Raw genomic sequence first — 18376 nt, 5'->3', positions numbered from 1 at the left:
AGAAAGGCTTCAGACGGTCACACCCTCTGCACGTGGGGGAGGCACAGGGCTGACTGAGGCTCTGGATTTCCCAGTTCCTTGGACCTGTTACCCCCAGCCTTCATCTGCACGACTGGCCCTGGCCATGCCCACCCCTGTCCTCAGACACCCAAGTCTGGCTGTTCGGGTGGGGAGTCGGGTATCCAAGAGTGTGCACCCAAAGGCAGAGCGGTGTGGGGGGGGCAGGCCCTGTAGGGGCCCCTCCTCGGTAGGGTGCTCGGAGGCCGGTGTGTTTTCAGCATGGCAACGACAGGCCCAATATTGAAAACGGACATTTCCAGACCAAGCAAGAAGGGGCTGGCGTGCCTCTGTGACTTGTGCCCTCCCACAGGCCCTGTCAGAGCCTGATGCCAGGCGGTTGGGAGGGGCGGGCATGGCGGCCCTGAGCGCATGCAGGCACTTAGCATCCGTCAGAAGGGACAGGCCGGGCCCTCCCTCCCAAGCCCCTGCACTCTTCTCTGTGGCCAAGGCCACTTCTTGCTCCCGACCCTGGTCCCACCAGGCCAGGGGAAGCCATAGGGCCTTCCAGGGCTACAGGAGGGGAGGAACGGGCACACAGAGAGTGGTTTCCGGGACCTGCCAGCCTCATCCTAAACCAGTGTCCCACCCACCCGAGGTTTGAGAAAGAGAAAGCATGCTGGCCAAGCCGGACTCCCAGAGCATCGCTTTCTTTAACCCTTTCTAACCTAATGGGGTTTTCAAAGGTTCAAAGAAAATGTCCTGCTGTGTCTCCAGCTTGATGGAAGCGCTGACTGTACACCGCACTGCGGTACTCTTTATGTCCACCAGGGGGCAGATGGCAATGGTGACAGGTTTGGCCTAATGCATTAAGTTTAGGCTGCAGACACCAATACAGAGTGAGACATACTAAATCCAGACTGGAAAAGTTCACGGATCAGCAATCCTCTGGCCTGGGACTCACTAAAGGGAAGGGAGGACAGACACTCCTGCAAAGACCCAAGGTCAAGGCTTCCAAGGAAGAATGCTGGACATAACCATCTCCCAACTCCCACCAGTTGTCACTAGGAGAAAGGGCCGAGGACTCAGATAGCTTCCTGACTTCCAGAAACTAAATTAACCTGTCAGCAAGGCACAGCAGGCCTTATGCGCATCCCCAAGCCTGGAAGTGGATGATGAAGGGCCCAAGGGCTTGCAAATGCCCGGGTTAGAAAAACTGATGGTTTCCCAGCAGAGGGAGGGGGAGTGGGGAACAGCCCGAGAGGTGGCCCCGCTAGGCCAGCCACGGCCTGGGTGGCCATCCTGGGCCTGGCCCAAGAGCTGCAGCAACTGCTGCCAGACAGGACCTGTGAGCTCTGAAGTCTCTCACTCACCTGCACAGGGCCCAGCGGTCGCATGAAGACGTTCCCATTAAAATGACAGCCACTGCCAACCCCAAGCTGCAAAGGTGTTGGCTGCCCTGGGTCCCAAAGGCAATTACCCAGAGTCAGGGAGGGGAGATTTTCTTCCAGGGCCCCAGGGGCTCAGAAACTAGGTCGGGTGGGGGTGTGTGCTCAGAGCGAGCAAAGTGGGACGGGGGTGGTGGCCGGCCACCCGGGGAGGAAAAACGGCTCCAGAGCCTTGGCCCTGAGAACTGGCATTCCGGGCTGGGAGGTGGCCAGCCTAGGCCTGGGCGTGGCTCTGGCTGCAGTGCCGAGCTGACGTGGAGGGCGGAGGGTGGAGTGGGGAGGTGCCTGCTGGGCATGGGGCCCCGGGCAACCCGCCCCTCTGGCTGAGGGCTCCTGACCCCACGGCCCCGTGCTGCCGATGTGGACCCAGTTCCATGCTCCACCCCCACGACCCGGGCCTCCCTGGGGTTCCGACTCCTACGTGCAGAATCGGACTCATGGCCGCACCAGGGCTGGTGGGAGGCCTGGCACTGGAAAGGGCAGGGCCTGACTCTCAGCACGAGCTTGATGAACAGGGCTAACTGCGGCCCACCCTGGAAACCCCCTCTTTATTCCTTTCAATAAACAAGAACTGCTGTGATCCCGGGTTCCCTCCCTCATTCTCTCTGCCATGGCTCAGCCTTCCCCATTCTTCAAAACACCGGGGAAAACCTACCCCTCCAGGAAGCCTTCCTTGGCTAACCTCCTCCAGCCCCCTTAACCCCGGAGGCAGCCCAGCCAGTGGTTAAGAGCACGGGCTCTCAAGCCCGCTGCCTGGGCCTGGTCCCCGCCCCATCTCCCAGCAGCTGAGTCACCCCAGGCCAGTCACACAGCCTCTCCTCGGGCCAGTGTCTTCACCTGCAGGGAGGGTGATGGTAATGGCTACCCCACGGAGATACTGTTGGTTAACATACACGATTGGCTCAGCTTGCACGTGCCTCCTGCTAGCACTGCCGTGTCGCTGGCACTGAAAATGAGGGCAACAGCCACTGTCTACCGAGTGCAAACCACTGGGCACGCTGTGTTGGCCACTTGGCAGGTATGATCTGCTTTCAATCTCCAAACAGCAGCATGAGGCAGGCACTACCATTATTCCACTTTATAGACCAGGAGACTGAGGCGGGGACAGACTAGGCCTTGGGCTAAGCCGTGGCTCACACAGGTTGCGATGCAGTTTGGGAGGCACGGGGCCAGCCTTGCCCACCTGCCTGCAAATCCCACGAGGGGACTGGCCACTGCCTGGCCAACTGACCGTAGGTTGTAGGTCCGAAGGTTGCGCTGCCTCCTCTTGGTGGCTCTCAGCTTGACGAAGGTGCGGCCCGTGGGATCGAAGACGCAGAGGACAGTGATGCAGACGCTGAGGATGACCACCCAGTTGCAGACGACCATTCCTACAGGGGCGGCGTGGGAAGCAAGAGGTACAGGTGCTGCTGAGGACACCTCCCTGGCTCACCAGCTCTTGCCCCCAACGGCTGCTGGCACCCAACAGGGCTCAGAAGCCCTGGCTCCAGGCTCTGGCCATGTTGCCATCCCCTTCTGGGCTGTGACCCCAAGGACCACCCTTGGCATAGGGCAGGCAACTCTAGGTTTCCAGTGAGACGCTGAGGGGCCCTCGACTGTTGCCCTGGGCAGCTCTGTGCCTGCTGCTGCTCCCCTAGACTGGGGTCCCACCCACATGGGTGAACCCACAGTCCCTCCTCAGGCTCCTCTCCTACCCTGTCCCTGCCACCCCCATGGCTGGCGGACATACCAAGAGTGACGTTCTTGGCGGTGAGGTCATTGCAGGAGGTGTAGTACTGAGTGAGCCAGACGATGCCCACGATGGCATAGATGAACTCGATCACCAGGATGGCTGTGAGGACAGCAGGGCCCTGGCTGAAGGATGGCCACCCTCTGCCCACAGGGAAGGACCCTGGAACCTCAGCCTGGCCCCTCCTACTGCAGGGCCTTGGCCAGCTTGGCAGCAGGGGCATCAGACCCCCACCGCTGCCCACCCCCAGGCCTTGTGGAGGAGAGGGCCCAGGGGTGCGGCTCCCCCCCAACTCTGTCCCGTTGCAGTGTGCCCTCCGGCCCCAACACTCCCAGAGGAGGAGACTGGAAAGGAGGATGATGAAGAGGCATTTCCCTGTTCTTTCGGGATTTTAGGGTTATAACCATGAACTCTGGACTCAGACAAATCTTAGGCACGTTACCTAGTGTGTCTGAGCCTCCGCTTCCTCGTCTGTGAAATGGGTGACAGTGTCTGTGTGAGACACCGTTGTGTGGGAATCAGACGGGCGGGGGCTCACGTCAGGGAGGCTGCTATTCACCCAGGAAGAGGCCCTGGCACTTGAGGCGGGAGGGGGGAGGAGGCGCTACAGCGCTGCTCCCGGCACCCTGAGCCCCGGACTGAGGCAGAGTTGGGGGGCGGGCACTGGGGCAGCCTTGGAAGCCCCAGCTCTCCAGGCAGCGCGGTGTGGCAATGTGGCCAGACTTTGGAGCCAGACTTTGGCCTTGGTTCGAACCTCGGCTCTGACGCCTGCACAGAGGCCACGTGGCCCTGAGGGAGCAGATCAACCTCCCTGGGCCCCAGAGCCCCCATTTGTGAAACAAGACTAGTAACGGGTCCTCCCAGGGTTGACGTGAGGGAAGGGCCACCTGGTTCATAGAAGCCTGAGAGGAGTGTTTGCTAGGGAGAAGCCCAGGAGGAGGGCAGAGGCTGGCCCTTCAGGGAGCCAGCTGGTGCAGGCCCCTGGGGGCTTTTCCCAGGAAGGTGGGGGGGGTCACAAAGCGGCTGAGGAGACAGCCTAGAACAGGGTTGGTGAACTTTCCGGTAAAGGCCAGAGAGTAAGCATGTCAGACTCTGCGGGTCACATCCTCTGTCGCAACTCCGCAGCTCCGCTGTGGTCCCCTGAACGCAGCCAGAGACAAGGAGCACGTGCATGAGTGCGTGTGGCTGGGCCCCAATAAAACTTTATTCACAAAACAGACAGTGGGCTGGGTGTGGCCTCCGGGCCAAGGTCTGCCCCTCCCTGGTCTAGAGCTTCAGACCAGCAAGTCTGCTGGACTCCATCGCACGTGGGCTGCGTGACGGGAGCACAGAGCAGGGGGCGGGTGGGGTGGTCCAAAGCAGCCCCCACCCGCGGCGGCGGCCCTTACCCAGGCGCACGTAGAGCACGTACTGCATGGACTCGCGGGGCTCCGTGTAGAGGATGCCTCCGCGCATGCTCAGCCAGATGATGGCCATCTCGGCGATCATGCAGCTCAGCAGGATGCCCAGGTAGCCGCGGCCGTGGTCCACCAGGTTGAGGGAGCAGGCCTCGTGGGGGTTGTAGACCAGGCCGAAGAGCACCACGGACAGGATCACAAACCTGGGGGGACCGGCACGTGAGTGGGGCCACAGCCTGCACCCCGCCTGCAACCCCACCCAGCCTGGACTCAGTGGGCGCGGAACCACTGTCCAGGGGCATCCAGGGACGCGGAGGACACAGGCGCCAGGGACAGGGAAGCAGAGCAGGGAGCCCGGCTGCCAGCAGGGGAGACAGCAGCAGCCCCGCCCAGGGCTGGGCTCCGTCTGGTGGGGGCCTGGTGGGGTCCCTTGGCTCCACGTGGGTGCCGCCTAAAGGGCTGTGTGATTTAAGCATATGACTTGGGAGCTGGGAGCAAGTCAGGATCCGGACAGACGGCTGGGAAGACTCCTTCTAGCCCTTTCTCTTCAAACCCAGGCCAGTGGCGAGGCCCCAAGACTCACCAGGTGGTGTGCAGGAGAAAGAGGAAGATGGCTGGCAGGACGAGGTCATCGCTGCCCACAGACCAGCGCCGCCGGAACACCACTATCCCAGGCATGGCTGGCGGCTCAGCAGAGGCTCAGCGGGCCTGGCGCTCACCTCCTGAAAGACAGCGGGGGACCCTGTGGCTGCCCAGGCCGCCGAGGCACCCGGGCCACCACGCTCTGGTCAGGCTCACTCAGCAGCACAGGCATCTCTCCCAGCCCCCACGGCCCACAGGCCTCCAGGCCCCCGGCAGTGCGAACCCGTCTTTGGGCAGGACCCACCTCCATCCTCTCCACCCCCCCTGCCGACACAGAGGACCTCTGTGGCCAGACCCCAGTGTCGCCCTCCTCCTGAGGTCTCTCCGGCCCCTGAGACTGGCTCTTTCCCCTTGGGGTCAGCTGTGCCTGGGGCTAATCCAACAGTAACTGCTCAGTTCCACTGGAGACCTGGGCTCCCCTGCTGCCTCCCCTGTGTTGGATCAAGGGAGGCCCCCAGCCCTACTATTGCCTGTGGACGAGGAAACCTGGCCCATCGCCTGCAGTCCTTGCGGTGGGTGGGGCTTCCCAAGTCAAGCGTGAGCCTGTACCCGGCAGGAGAGAGGCAGAGCAGGTAGCAGGCTGAAGGCCTTCGGGCAGGTGGGGTAAGGGATGGCAAGCCTGGAGGTGGGAGTGCCCAGCACATAGTAGGTGCTCAGTAAATATTTGTTGGCGGAAGTCTTCAGTTTCTTGCTTTGCTAGAACCCCAGAAGCACACTCTGTGGCTTAGTTTTGTACCTACCAGGCAGAATCCCCAACCTCAGCCATGCCACTCAGTAGGAAAAGACATGGTTGAGATGTAGGAGCGAGAGCATGTCTGAGGCCCCCAGGGCCCCTGCTTGGCCCAGGGTGAGCCCTGCATGGTAACACTGTCCTCCCAAGACCACACCTCCTGTGCCCACCCTGAGCCAAGCAAGTAGCCTTTACTGCCCAGCATCCAACTCTCTGAAGTCACAGAGTTCAAATTAGCCAAGGGAAGCTCAGGGACGGACGAGTGCCCGGGAACCGGGCCCTGATCCCTAGAGCCGGGAGAACAAGGTCGTGGAGCAGGCTGAGGGGCTCCCACAGTGGGCTGGTCCAGGGACCCTGGGGAGAGCCCCCAGGGCAGCCCTGCAGAGTAACCAACCCTGCTGCTGGAGGCCCTGCTGGTGGACAGCTGCCCCAGCCTGGCAGGGGCTTACATGGCACAGGGTCCAGGGGCTGGTGGCAAGTCCTCCATTCCCTGTGACGGCTCCAGGGAAAACAAGTGTCCTCAGAGACTGGCATCACTCAGGAAGGAAGCAGGCAAGTCTCCCCCAGCTGCTGGGCACAGCCCTGAGGGTGGGCCAGGGGCGTGGGGCCGCCGCACATCCGGCCAGGCTGGTCTCCATCTCCCTCTCCCGGCTGCAGCCACTTCATCTAGCTGCTGCCGCCTGGCAGGCAGGCTGGCGGGCTAGTCTGCCGGGGTCGTGCCTACTCCTCCCCCCACCCTCAGGAAGTGACATCATCCCACTCTCTACAAGGAGGAGTCCGAGCCCGGATTCTGGGAAGCAGGGAGAAGGATGGAGAGCCCCGAGCTGTGTGCTTTGGTGGCCCGGGTGGGGTCTGGGGCTGCAGGGCCTTGGGCCACAGGGGCGCATCTGTGACAGGTGGCTGACAGCACAGCAGCAGCACAAGCTTCGGTTAGAAAGGACGGGGCGGGAGAGGCTGGGACACTGTGGGGGGCAGCAGGGCCAGGGCAGGAGAGAGCCGCCGACAGCTGGGCATCGGCCACCAGGTCTCCACAGCCCCTCCCAGTCTCCAGAGGGCCCCCGGAGGGTAAGGTGGGGTGTGGGGTTGGGCCCAGGGGCCCCCTCATTCAAAAGGAATGACTGAGAGGCCCAGCCCCAGCCCAGGGCAGGTGCCACCCAGCAGGTGTCACAGCTCCGCCCCCTGCTCTAGTCAGGCCCAGCGTGGGTGGAGCACCAGCCCTTTGATAGCAGGTGGTGGCGGGTGGTGGGTGAGGACCCTGCCCCTGCCAGCAGCCCAGAGCATCTTGTCCTTAGGTGTGTCCTGGGGGTTTGGAGGGGCCTTCTCAATGGCCTCTCACCCCGACCTTGGAGTCTAGAATGCTCCTTAGACTCACACACACCATCCCGACATCCCCTTCGAACGCACAGGCAGCCTTGCTCAGGCACACGGCCTCCCTGCTCTCAGGTGGGGGCAGTAGGGCTGGCCTGGCCCCTGGCCCTGCAAAAGTGGCTGAAGGTCTGTTGGACACCGGGGTGATGCGGCCGGTAGCAGCCTCTGCCCCCAGGCCCCAGGCCGGCAGCCACCACCAGTGCCGCTGCCCACCAGGTCATGTGGAACCCAGTGAATGTCCTGTTGCCAGTCTGGGGACCACAGCCTGCCCCCTCTGGCCTGTGCCTGGGACCAGCCCACCGCCCGCTGACAGGTGACTTACTGGTGGTGCCTCAGTTTCCTCATCGGTCGATTACCCCACCTGCTAAAAGTCCGGGTGAGGACCACATGGGAGGCCGTCCACAGATGCCCTCGCCGCGCTGGGAAATGGCAGTGCTGGTCCTAGGGTGTTAGTGGGGCGGGGTGGGGGAGTCGCTGAGGCAGAGGGGGAGTGTGTGGACCCTGCTCCTCCCCCGAGCAGGCCAGCAGATTCTCCAGCTGGTTACTGACAGACCGGGCTCTGGGGCCGGCCTGGCAGGGCCTGTGCTGCTGCTGGGCGGAGGCTGGGCAACCCAGTCCATGCCGATTCATAAATCTCAGGGCTGCTGTTTTTAAGGGCCTGAAAGATGTCCTTTCTCTGAGACCCCAGCTCCTCACAATGGGGGCCTGTTCCCCTGCTGGAGATGTGATTTCATCTGGAGGGGGGAGGGCAGAGGCTGCTTCCCGGTCTGGGGCTGCCGAGGACCATCTGGCCCTTCTCCCTGGGGCACGGGGACAGTGCCCTCCAACAGCCCACGGCCTCCCCGCCCAACCCCAGCCAGTGGCACTTCCATGGCTGCACGGCGCCCCCGCCAGTGGGGGGAGAGCAGGGGCACAGTGGGGCTCTCCGTACCGCTGGCTGAGCCCCTAGCCCAGGCAAGCATGAATGACGTGCCAGAGGCCCCTCGGAGAATGGGGTGACTTGAGTGGCCCTAGGGAGCCCCTCTCTTTCCCTCCCACAAAGCCCAGTTTCCCTGATGGCGATTCAGGTCCCTGCACTAACGATCCTGGGACACAAAAGTCTTCTTAAAAATGCACATGCTCTTCCCCACTTTAAAAACCTTCCAGGGCTCCCTGTGGCCTGCAGGGCAGAGTCCAGGCCCCTCGGGCAGTGGCTCAGGGCCTCAGTCGCCAGCAGGCAGGCTGTGCCACGCTGCACAAGGGCCTTGCCCTCTCTGAGTCCTGGGGCAGGAAACACGTGCAGCCTGTGGGGATGGATTCTAGCGCACTGCTCTCAGCCAGCGGGCTCCTTCTGGCTGCAGAGGCGCTCCAGCCCCTCGCACACTGTCCCGCCTCCCTCTCGCCACCGCCCGCATACCAGTGCTCCCTAAATTCACCTCTTTGAAAGGTTGTATGCTTCGTTCACCCCAGTTCCTCTGCTAGGCAAAAAGCCTACTCATCTTTCCAGACCTGCCAGAAGTCCCTTCTCTTTCAAACCCTCCTGATTGCCCCCAGGCACCTTACCCTTTTTAGGCTGAACAGGCTGCCCGCTTACGGGATCCTGGAACCCCTCACTCCAGTGTAGCCCCAGGCACGCTGTCCTACAGTGAACTTGCCGATTCCTTGCTGCCCTCCCTGCCCCTTCTCAGCTGGGAGTCCATGTGGGCGGGGGCCTTGCAGGCCCTTCACCTTCACCGCCCCCCCCTTGCCCTCTCCTCCCGAGCAGCCGCATTCAGTCGTGCCCTGAAGCACCCCACGTCCTGCTGAGGGGGCTCCTCTCCTGTCATAAGAGTCCTCTTGGCTCACACCCTTGGCTTTTGTGGACCCACCCTGCCAATGCTTCCCCAGCCTCCTCTGGCTCTCCTCACTGCCCAGGGGCCTCATGTCCCCTTCTGCAAAGTGGGGTGACACCCCCCCCCAGAAGTCTGTAGGGAAAACTGACCACTGTGTCACCAGAGGGTCTGCACAGGCCCTGGAAGACCCTGAGACTTTATTTGTGGTGGCTGTCATATTAACAGAGCTCCTGAGACTTGATGACAGGGCCATCTGAGACTGGCCACGGCTGGCTCCCCCTGATGGGACAGGGCTGGGCTGAGCAGACCTGTGTCCTGACCAGGTAACGGCCCCCCGCACTGTGGGCCTTGGGGGGCTGCTGGCTAAAGCACCCAGCCTGGGCCTCATCGCCTGACCCCAAGGTCCCCTGTTGCTTGGCCCTGGGAGCACATTTAAGGGAGACGAGGCCCTCGGCAGTGGGTCCCAGCCGACGTGTGCCGAGAGTTCCCAGGGCAGAGAGGGGGACACAGGCTGCTGTGTCCACCCTCCAGATGACCCTGCACTGGGTCTGACTGTGTGGGACACAGGAGGTCACCTTGCCCGCCAGCAGTACCTGGTTCCCACAGGCGAGGTGCTGTGAGAGACCCCAACCGTGCCACCTCCAGCTTCCAGGTCGGCTCATGAACTTTCCCATCTGCTGGGAGGTAGCCTCGGGCATCTGGGCCCAGGGATGGGCTGGAGATTGAGTCTGAAGGGATGATGGCCAGGTCCAGGCCACGAGGATGTGTGTGACGTCAGCCGCATGCCTCCCGAGTCCCGATCTGGGACTAACTGCCTTCCACGCTCGAGGAGTGACGCAGAGGACAGCAAACGTGCCCACTCCACGGGCTCCCCAAACAGGCCATGTCTGAGCCCTGGCTCCGTGCTTGCTGGCGGCGTGACCTTGGACAAGTTACGTAAATCTCTGTGTCTCGGGGCCTCACTTCCAAACCGGGGCTGAGGACAGTAGCAGCTCCAGGACTCTCGTGAGGCCGAGTGAGTCTCACAGTTGCGACACCTGTCTCACCGCGAGTGCTGGCTTCCCTTATCATTACTACTGAAGAATGAGGACGCCGAGGCTCAGAGGCTCTGGCCCGACACTTTCCAAGGAGCAGGAGGCTGAGCAGGCAGCGGGCACAGGTCCTTCCTGAAGCCATGCAAAGTCCCCACTGAATGCAGGAACGTCAGTTAGAAGGGGCTGCTGACACGGCCTGTACCCCCTTTCATGGGCGAGGAAACTGAGGTTCAGAAAGGCCCCAGAGGCTCCCGGACCTCCCTGCTGACAGCGTCCCGGCATCCCTGAGCCGCCCCCCCCTCCTTTCTCACGGCATGCCCACTCCAACTCCCTGAGACACACGCCATTAACAGACTGCCGCCCCAGGGAGCCTGGGCTGCGATCCTCTCTTTCAGGCTCTTAAACATGCGTAGCCCTCTTGCAAGCCAGCACACGAGCTCTCTTACTGGGGATCGCTCTGCAAGAAGGCAGCAAGCACTCGTATGGCCTCCAAGTCGGCTGTGGCTGGCTCTCCCCCTCCAGCAGGCAGGGTCCCCAGCACTCGGCTGGCGAAGGAGGTGAGCCACTCATACCCACGGCCACCCTCCCTCGGATCACTGCCTGCTGAGGCTGGTGACCAGGCCAGGCCTCGCCACACACTAGAGCTGCCGGTCCCAGACCAAGAGCAGCATCCCCAGGCCAGAGAGTGACTGCCCCTCCCGGCCTCAGTTTCCTCTTCTGAAAAAGGAGGAGCTGGGGTAACGGGAGACGTGTCTTTCTGTTAGTTAGTAAACGTTAGTATTTATTTGTAGTCCCAACAAATGGCTGTGCGGGCCTTATCGGAACCACCGACAATGAAGACGTAGAGTATAAATTTAAAAACCAATAAACCTCGAAACAAAGACTACGTAAATTAACCTAGAAGGCTGGGGGGACTCCACTGCACATGGGCAAGGCATAAAGGTGCACACAGTGCCTGAAACTATGGTCCGACTCCAAGCTTCCTGGTGGCCGCAGTGAAAGGGGAACTGAGGACTGAGGAGCGGGCAAGGCCTCTCAGCTGTGCAGGGACTCCGTGCCCACGGCGAGCACGGTCTGGTTAGTGTACAGGGCTCTGAAGTTGGAAAGGGCTCCAGAAAAGCTGACAGGGACAGGCACCTGCCGCCTGCTAGGCCCCCTTGTCCTGTTGGACTCCAGGCATTTCTGTGTCGGATGCTGAAGCTTTTCTAGTCTTGAGGGTGGGGGGCATCAGACGAAGTGGGGAATTAACCACCGTAAGGCCGGGCCCAGGCAGCCTGCAGAGAGAGCAGTCCCGAGGGGCCAGGCCAGAGGGCAGGCTGGCCAGCAGGTCCCGCTCACCTAGCTGGGTGGGCAAGTGGTCCCTGCTCTCTCCTCCATGGTGTCCAAGGCACGGGTCTCGTTAGGGGTCAAATCCCTGCTCTTCCGCTTCTTAGCTGCAAGGCTGGTCAACCCCTCTCAGGGGGAGGGGCCAACGCACCCTGACTAGAACTGTTTCGCAATGCTCCAGGGCTCTGAGGCAATGGGGGGAGCTCGGGGTGGGGGCCCCTGTTGTTTTGCCTCCCGTGGCACTGGCCAGTCGCTGACCACGCCCTGCGCCATGTCTAAGCCCATAGCAAACATGGCTCATGTCATCCTCATAACCACTCTGCTCGGTTGTCACTGCTGTCTCTGTATTTTACAGGTGGGGTTCAGTGACCTGCCTGGGTCCAGAACAGCCCAGTTCCAGAACCTGTGGTTAACCACCACACGTTGCTTCCGCAGAGCAGGATCCAGCTAATTGCCTGTTTCTGCACCCAGAGGCTGGCTTCAAAATCCCTCAGGGAGTGAGGAGGCAGGCCCTTAGGGTCCTTCCTCATCACACCTTGTAGGAGAGTGTGGGTACCAGGCCCATTCTGCAGATGCAGGAGGCTGAGCCCAGGAGGGTCCCATCGTGTGTGCCGCGGTCACCAGGCTGTGCACAGCGTGGGCACAGAGCTAGAACCCGGTGTGTGGTCTCATTCCAACCTCATCGGGCCTGTGGCGGCACTTCCCCAGCTTCTCGGATGAAGAAACTGCGACACAGAGAGGTGCCGCACTCACCTGAAGACCCCGTGACAAAGACTAGGTGGCGCTGGGGTCTCCCAGGCCTCCCTGAGTTACTTGAGCCACCCTCTGAGTCCCAGTCCGCCTTTGGCCCAGCTGCTTATTCACAGGCGCACTGACAAGAGCCACAGCTCCTTCCTCCCCGAGGACGAGGACGCGCTCCTTCCAGGGGCCAGGGACCTCGACAGGGGCTGGGCTCTGAAAGGCACAGCAGGGGGAAGGCGGCGAGGGCGGCGGCAGAGAGAAAGCAGGCGTGGGCTGGAGGCCGCGTGCACCACCAGGCTGTGCCGGGTGTGCAACCCAAGTTAGGGGCCGAAAGCTGTCGCTTTTCTCGCATCAGCTGTGCGGGAGCAGAAGGCAGAGCCGAGCCTGCCCAGGGCCGGCGCTGGAGTCCAGTTCGAGATGGGTCCTCACGCTCCCAGGCCCTGGGCCTGTGGCAGTGCACCTGGGATGGCTGGGGCAGGAGGGGATGCCACTGCCCCATGTTCCCCCTGCCCTCAGGGTCTTGGACTCACAGGCACCTTCCCCACAGTCCTGGCCAAGAGGACCTTGAAGGGCAGGGGAGGCACCTTCCGTCTCTCTCACTACAACCCTGTTGGGGGGTATGGCCATTCCCATGTTGCAGATGAGGAAACTGAGGTTCCGAGAGCTTAAATAACCTAGTGGGTGAGGGCCAAGTCAGGCTCGGGTGCCAGGTCTCTGCTGTGTTCTCTCTGGCTCCAGCGGCACCAGGCTTGCTGGGCGGGGGGCCCTCCCCACAAAAGGGCGACCTGGGGCCCTGGCACGGAGTTCAGAGGAGAGGGTGAGAAGGGGCACCCTCAACTACTGGAGCCCTGCCTGCAGCCACCCTGGGCTGGGCACGGAGATAGCCCCAGTGGTCATTCTGTCACCTGCTTCTTTTTTTAACAATTCTTATCTTGCATTTACTACACAGTAGGTACTGTAGCAAGCAGCTCGTGAATATCACCTTCTTTAACTTCATCTAACAACCCTATGGGGTAAGTTATTCTTATCTCCACTTCACTGATGAGAAAACCGAGGCCCAGGGAGGTTACGTAACTGGCCCCAGGTCACGCGGCCAGTAAGCTGCAGCGCCGGGCCCCGAGGCTCCGGTCTGGGCCCCTGGCCCCTCCCGAGGAGCCCTCCACAGGGCTCCATTTAGCACTTATCACAGCCGCTCCAGCTTCATTTCTCACACGAAGCATTTCCCATCCATCCGCAGCAAGCAGAATTAGCCATCTGCCACTGGCCCTGTCGCTGACACCGGCCAAGTCCCCGGGCATCAGCCGGGCCTTTCGCTTCCTGCTAGCTGACCCAGGAGGGTGGCTGGCTTCTGGGAACGAGGAGGGCCGGGAGGGCGGCAGGCCTCCTCCCACCCAGAGCCCTGCCCTGGTCCTCCACGGGGCGTGGGGGTGTGGGAGGGTTCCGCCAGGCTCTCTCAGTGGGGTTGGAACGGGCCTGTGCCCACCAGCAGGAGTGGTTCCTCGGCTCTGGCCAGGCCATGTTTTGCTCCTGAATTCCTCCTGGGAGACTGTTTATTTTCTGAAACTAAGAATGGGCCCTTGTCCCACAGTCATTCTGTTGCAGGGGGACAGAGGTACCCTGGCACAGCCCAAAGTTGGGGGTGCAGGTGGCCTCCTGATGGGTCCCCAAGCCCCGGGCCATTGCACCCCACCTGTCTGTGGGGAGGACATTGGCAGGTGGGTGGGCAGGCACCCATCCCAGACCTGTTTCTATGCGGACCGAGTCCCTTCTGTGTTGCCCCTGTGGTCTCCTGTCCCCTCATGCTCAGGCACATCCTTACTCCTGTCTCCCTGGGCCCCGCCCCCTTGGACTGGCAGACCTGGAGGTGGTAGAGGAGCTCACTGCCGCCCCCCTCAGGTCTGGGGTGGGGCAGCCCTGGTTGGAACGTTGGTCCGTCACTTCTGGTTGTGACCTTCAGTTCTCTGAGCATCAGTTTCCTCATATGCAAAATGGGATAACGAAGGCACCCACTTCATAGGCAGTCGTGAGAAGTGAGTGAAATAACCCACATCAAACACTCGGCTCAGAGAAGAGATAAGTGGTCATGGTCACTATTTATCAATCGCCTCTCCTGAGAGTGCTCGGACTTCCTTCTCCTGGCACAGAGTCCCTGCCCCTGAGGTGTGGCCGTGGTGCTAATCTCCCTGTCATCTAAGTCAGCTCCCAAACAGAAGGGCCCTGCTCTCTCTCCCTGGTGGCCAGGCTGACCCACCCTGCCCTCACCCTGGCCAACCTGAGCAGCGCCCTGACCTACCTTCTCAGGCAAGGATGGCGTCCTCTCCTAGGCACCCACCTGCCCAGGCCAAGCCCGCCCTCTGCCAGTGAGGCAGGAACCACCCTGCCACAGGTCAGCTCCGACCAGGGAGCTCGGACCCCAGGCCATGCCTTGCGTGCCTGCCAGAAGCCCCACACCTGTCTGCATCTCGGAGTCTCAGCATGTCAAGGAAGTCCCTTTCCAGCTCAGCCTCTGGATGCCCCGGGGGCCAGAGGTCCACCGCTCCTCCTTGTCTGTCCAGTTCAGGATCCTAACCACCCCTACCCCGGTCTCCCCCACACCCGAAGCCTCCCTCAGGGCCTCTGCTCTTCCTCCAGCCACTTGCTGGGAGCCCCCCCACCCCCCACCCCCGGCAGGGCAGTCCATCTGCAGGACTCTGGCTGCGGCTCAGAGCTTCCCCAGAACAGATTCCCTGTCCCAGGTGCTGACAACACCTCCTGGAGGAATTAGCACCTTCCACTTTATTAGGAGCCCCCTAACAAGGCTGTTAATGAGGATGCTAAGTGGGCACACCTAGCCTGACACCTCCCCTCTGGGAAGCCCCACCCCCACGCCCAGCATACCCTGAGCCACCAGGGTCCATCTGTCGTGGCTCTGCCGGCCAGGCCTCAGAGTCCGGCCTGCACTGGGTGAAGAGCTCCCGGACTCCGGAAGGCTGCACAGGCCACGGGCCCGTGGCGGGGCCACCTCCCTGGGCAGCACGGCCATCTAGGACACAGGCCCGCCACTCGGGCTATTGGGTTTCACTCCGACCATTCCCTGGGCATCACAGAAGCAGGTGGGGATCGAGTGACTTTGTAACTGGAGCTCTTTCCCAGGGGAGGAGGTCTGCAGAGTTCCCATACGTAGCAGGAAGGACTAACACCCTCTGCCCCACGGAGCACGGGTGGAGCAGGCATGTGGGCACCCAGGCCCCGCCGGCTATGGCCCCTCCTCTCCTGTGCCCAGTGAATCAGTGGTTTGAGGATGTCAGTGCACCTCAGAGGGGGTTTCTGGGAACGCTTGGGCACACCCAGGTGAGGGGAGGTGGTCATGGCTGGGGCTAGCAGGAGGCAGCAGCTTCTGGCTGTCTTCCACCTGGTGTTTGATGCAATGTTCACACTTGCAACATTGTGTTCAAACTAAACTGTCTTGAAACTTAAAAATGTTTGAGAGGCACTGGACAGGATGCCATCTCAGGTCCATTCTGGCCTTGACTTCTAGAATTCCACTTGCTGTTTTGGCTCAGGTCAGCTGAGGAAAGGCCCCTGGGGCTCCAGGCAGGAGCCCAAGCTAGTTCAACTGTCATACGCGTCTCCTGGCCTGAGTCACGAGGACAAAGAGGGTCACGGAAAACATCGTCAGGAACCCGAGGACCAGGCCTGTGGTTGACTCTCCTGTCACTCACACAGTCCCGCTCCCTCCCTGGACATGGCCAAGCTGGACCCGGCACAGGTAGCCACGGGCCTCCCAGAAGGGGTGGAGGCTCAGCGGCCTGCTGCCACCAGGGGCGGACAGTGCAGGCCCAGCTTTTGTCCTGTGCCCCGGTTCCCTCAGACGCCATAACCTCCCGAGGGCAGCGCAGAGGCCACTTCTGAGGGTGAGTCAACTATGGCTTCCTCGTCTGTCAGGCGGGACAGTGAGGGCGGCGCGTCCCTCCTGGGGCCGTTGTGAGGACAGAGCGAGTTCCTAGTTGTCATGTGCTGAGAGCACAGTCCAGCGCAGAGGGATGCTGGGCAGCACCACCTCTACATACACAGACTTTAAATCTTTAATTAAATAAATCCCCTCCTCAAAAGCATGTTATGCTCCTAATGCTCTTTAAATACAATTGAAACTCCCGCCCATTGGCTGTAGAGCTCTCCACCCACGGCTGCCCCACCCCTGCTCCCGGTCCCCACGGGCGGGCCAGCCCACCTCCTGCTCCCACCCACACCTCCCACCTTCGCCAACGCCCCAGCTGGGCTTCCGCCTCTCCAGATGCCCCACTCCCTTTAGCGGCTCCTCCCTGTGAAGCTGGGCCCCAACCCAGCGTGGCCTCCAACCCCAGCCCTGGTTGGTCAACCCACTCTCCTGCACACTCCTGGTGTACCTGCGTCATCTTTGTTACGTGGAGGCTCCTCAGGTGACCCGGCCTTCCCTGGCCTCCTTCCCAGCCAGGAGTGGGGGAGGGGTGGGCCTGGAGGGTCCGAGAGTAGAGACTGGAGATGGGGGAGAGCCAGAAGGGGAGCCCCGGCCCCCACGAGGGGGCAACCCCATCGGGCATCTGATAGACATCATCCTTCTGCCTGTTCCTGCCCAGACTGGGCTGAGGGACCCATTTTATACCTGGGTAGGTAAAGGCTCGACCTCAGACTGAGTCTGATGTCGTCTTCCTTTCCAGATGCCTCCCCCTCATGGCTGGGGGCCCCAGTCCGGTCATACTGCCCCTTCTTCCTAGCCTGCTCCCTGGGGGTGGCAGAAGGTGGAGCTGAGGCTACATGCCCAGCACAGCCCTGGGGACAACGGGCTGGGATGCTGCCCTCCAGCCAAGTGGCGCTCCAGGGAGGTGACAGGCATTTGGCGGGACCTCCTCCCCGTCAGCCGGGTCAGGTGCCTGTGGTCCTGACAAGCACCTGCCAGCAGCAGGCCTGAGGCCGGCTTTTCGCTCCCCCCACAGGTGCCAGGGAGGTCGGTGAGGCTGCTGGCGACTCCCGGGAGCGAACCTTTCAACAAGGCGGACAGTGCCATTGAGAGAGCAGGAGGCCGGGGCGCCGAGTGCTAGCAGGATGCCCTTGGGGGCTGAGGGGACAGACGAGGTCCTGGCCAGGCTGGCTGAGGCAGAGGCGCCTGCCAGGCAGAAAGTGGCACCTGCTCCCCTCCGGGGCTTGGGGAAGCAGTGTGATGGCGCCTGCTATCTCCCCAGGCCAGCACTTTGATGCTGGCCCCAGACAGGCTCTGGGCGGGGAGTGGAAGTGAGGGAGTCAGCAGGGCTGGGGGACCCGAGGGGGCGGCCTATGCCACCACTCCTGCTGCCTTCTCCGCTCTTGGTGGCCGCTGGCTGCTATAAATACCTCTCCGCTACTGGATGCTGCAGGAGGTGACCTAGAATTGTGGGTTCTAGGGCCCCCTGGGCGCCCCCTCCCTACCAGTGTTAGGCTGCGCCTGCCTGACCGGAATACCCGGGCAGCCTGGGAGCCCACCCACACCGGGCAGGGCCGTGGCCGGGAAAACCCCAGGACTGAGGGACACCTGTGGCTCCCAAGCCCTGAGTCTCCTATGACCAGCATTTCTACCAGCTTCACGGCAAGTGCTGGGGGCGCAGGGCTCCTGGAGAGCAGAGGCCTGACCAACCTGCAGAGGAGATTCAACCCAAGGCTGCCTGCTTGGCGGAGACCACCCATGGCAGCCCCCTTGGGCCTTGAGCGCAGGGAGGAATATGCCACTTCATCGCCCTCCCCTCCCCAACCTGCTCAGTCCAAGGTCCCTGCTAGATACGACCTGGTTTCCAAACACGTCCTCACCCGAGAAGCCTCGCTGGGACGTACTCTACTTTGGCAGGGGCCCGATGAGAATGTCGGACAGCCGTTCATTCTAGCCGCACGCTTCTCAGTCAGCCGTTCATGCCTCTGGGGACCCAGACACGCCCAGGCCCCAGGGCTCAGGCTGCTCTGACCTGAGAAGTGACCCTGGGCCTGGAGATGTGAGGACACCAACCCTCACCTGTGGCCAGGGTTTGGATCCAGGCTCCCCGGCTTAGGGCCAGGGTGAGGGTCTGAGAGGAGCAGAGGCTGGAAACAGCTCCAGGGATGGACACTGGGTGGTGTGAACACAGCTGAAATCCAGTGAAAAATAATTCATGCATGCAGCCCTTCTCCCCT

At 62.0% G+C, this 18376-nt stretch overlaps 1 protein-coding gene across 4 annotated transcripts in view; it reads right to left on the bottom strand.

The window, feature by feature from the left end:
- The window catches only part of DAGLA (diacylglycerol lipase alpha), a 61150-nt gene that overhangs the window by 18808 nt on the left and 23966 nt on the right, over positions 1–18376 (bottom strand). Inside the window, exons 1-5 of one of the 4 annotated variants that reach the window (XM_037060553.1) lie at positions 6393–6573; positions 5155–5293; positions 4563–4774; positions 3175–3276; positions 2677–2815 (exon numbers count right to left, since the gene is read on the bottom strand). In XM_037060553.1, the coding sequence (XP_036916448.1) occupies positions 2677–2815; positions 3175–3276; positions 4563–4774; positions 5155–5249 (548 nt within the window). In that variant the 5' untranslated portion in view covers positions 5250–5293; positions 6393–6573. Of the gene's footprint in view, positions 1–1370; positions 1611–2676; positions 2816–3174; positions 3277–4562; positions 4775–5154; positions 5294–6392; positions 6574–18376 lie in introns of those variants that run through there. The other 3 variants (XM_037060552.1, XM_037060554.1, XM_037060555.1) reach the window with 3 other exon arrangements.

Source organism: Sturnira hondurensis, unplaced genomic scaffold (genome assembly GCF_014824575.4).
Source record: "Sturnira hondurensis isolate 20B ecotype Veracruz unplaced genomic scaffold, ASM1482457v3 Scaffold0011880, whole genome shotgun sequence".
In the NCBI taxonomy this organism is placed as follows: Eukaryota; Metazoa; Chordata; class Mammalia; order Chiroptera; family Phyllostomidae; genus Sturnira; species Sturnira hondurensis.
Note: the sequence above shows the minus strand (reverse complement) of the source record. Positions and strands in the feature narration are given on the sequence as shown.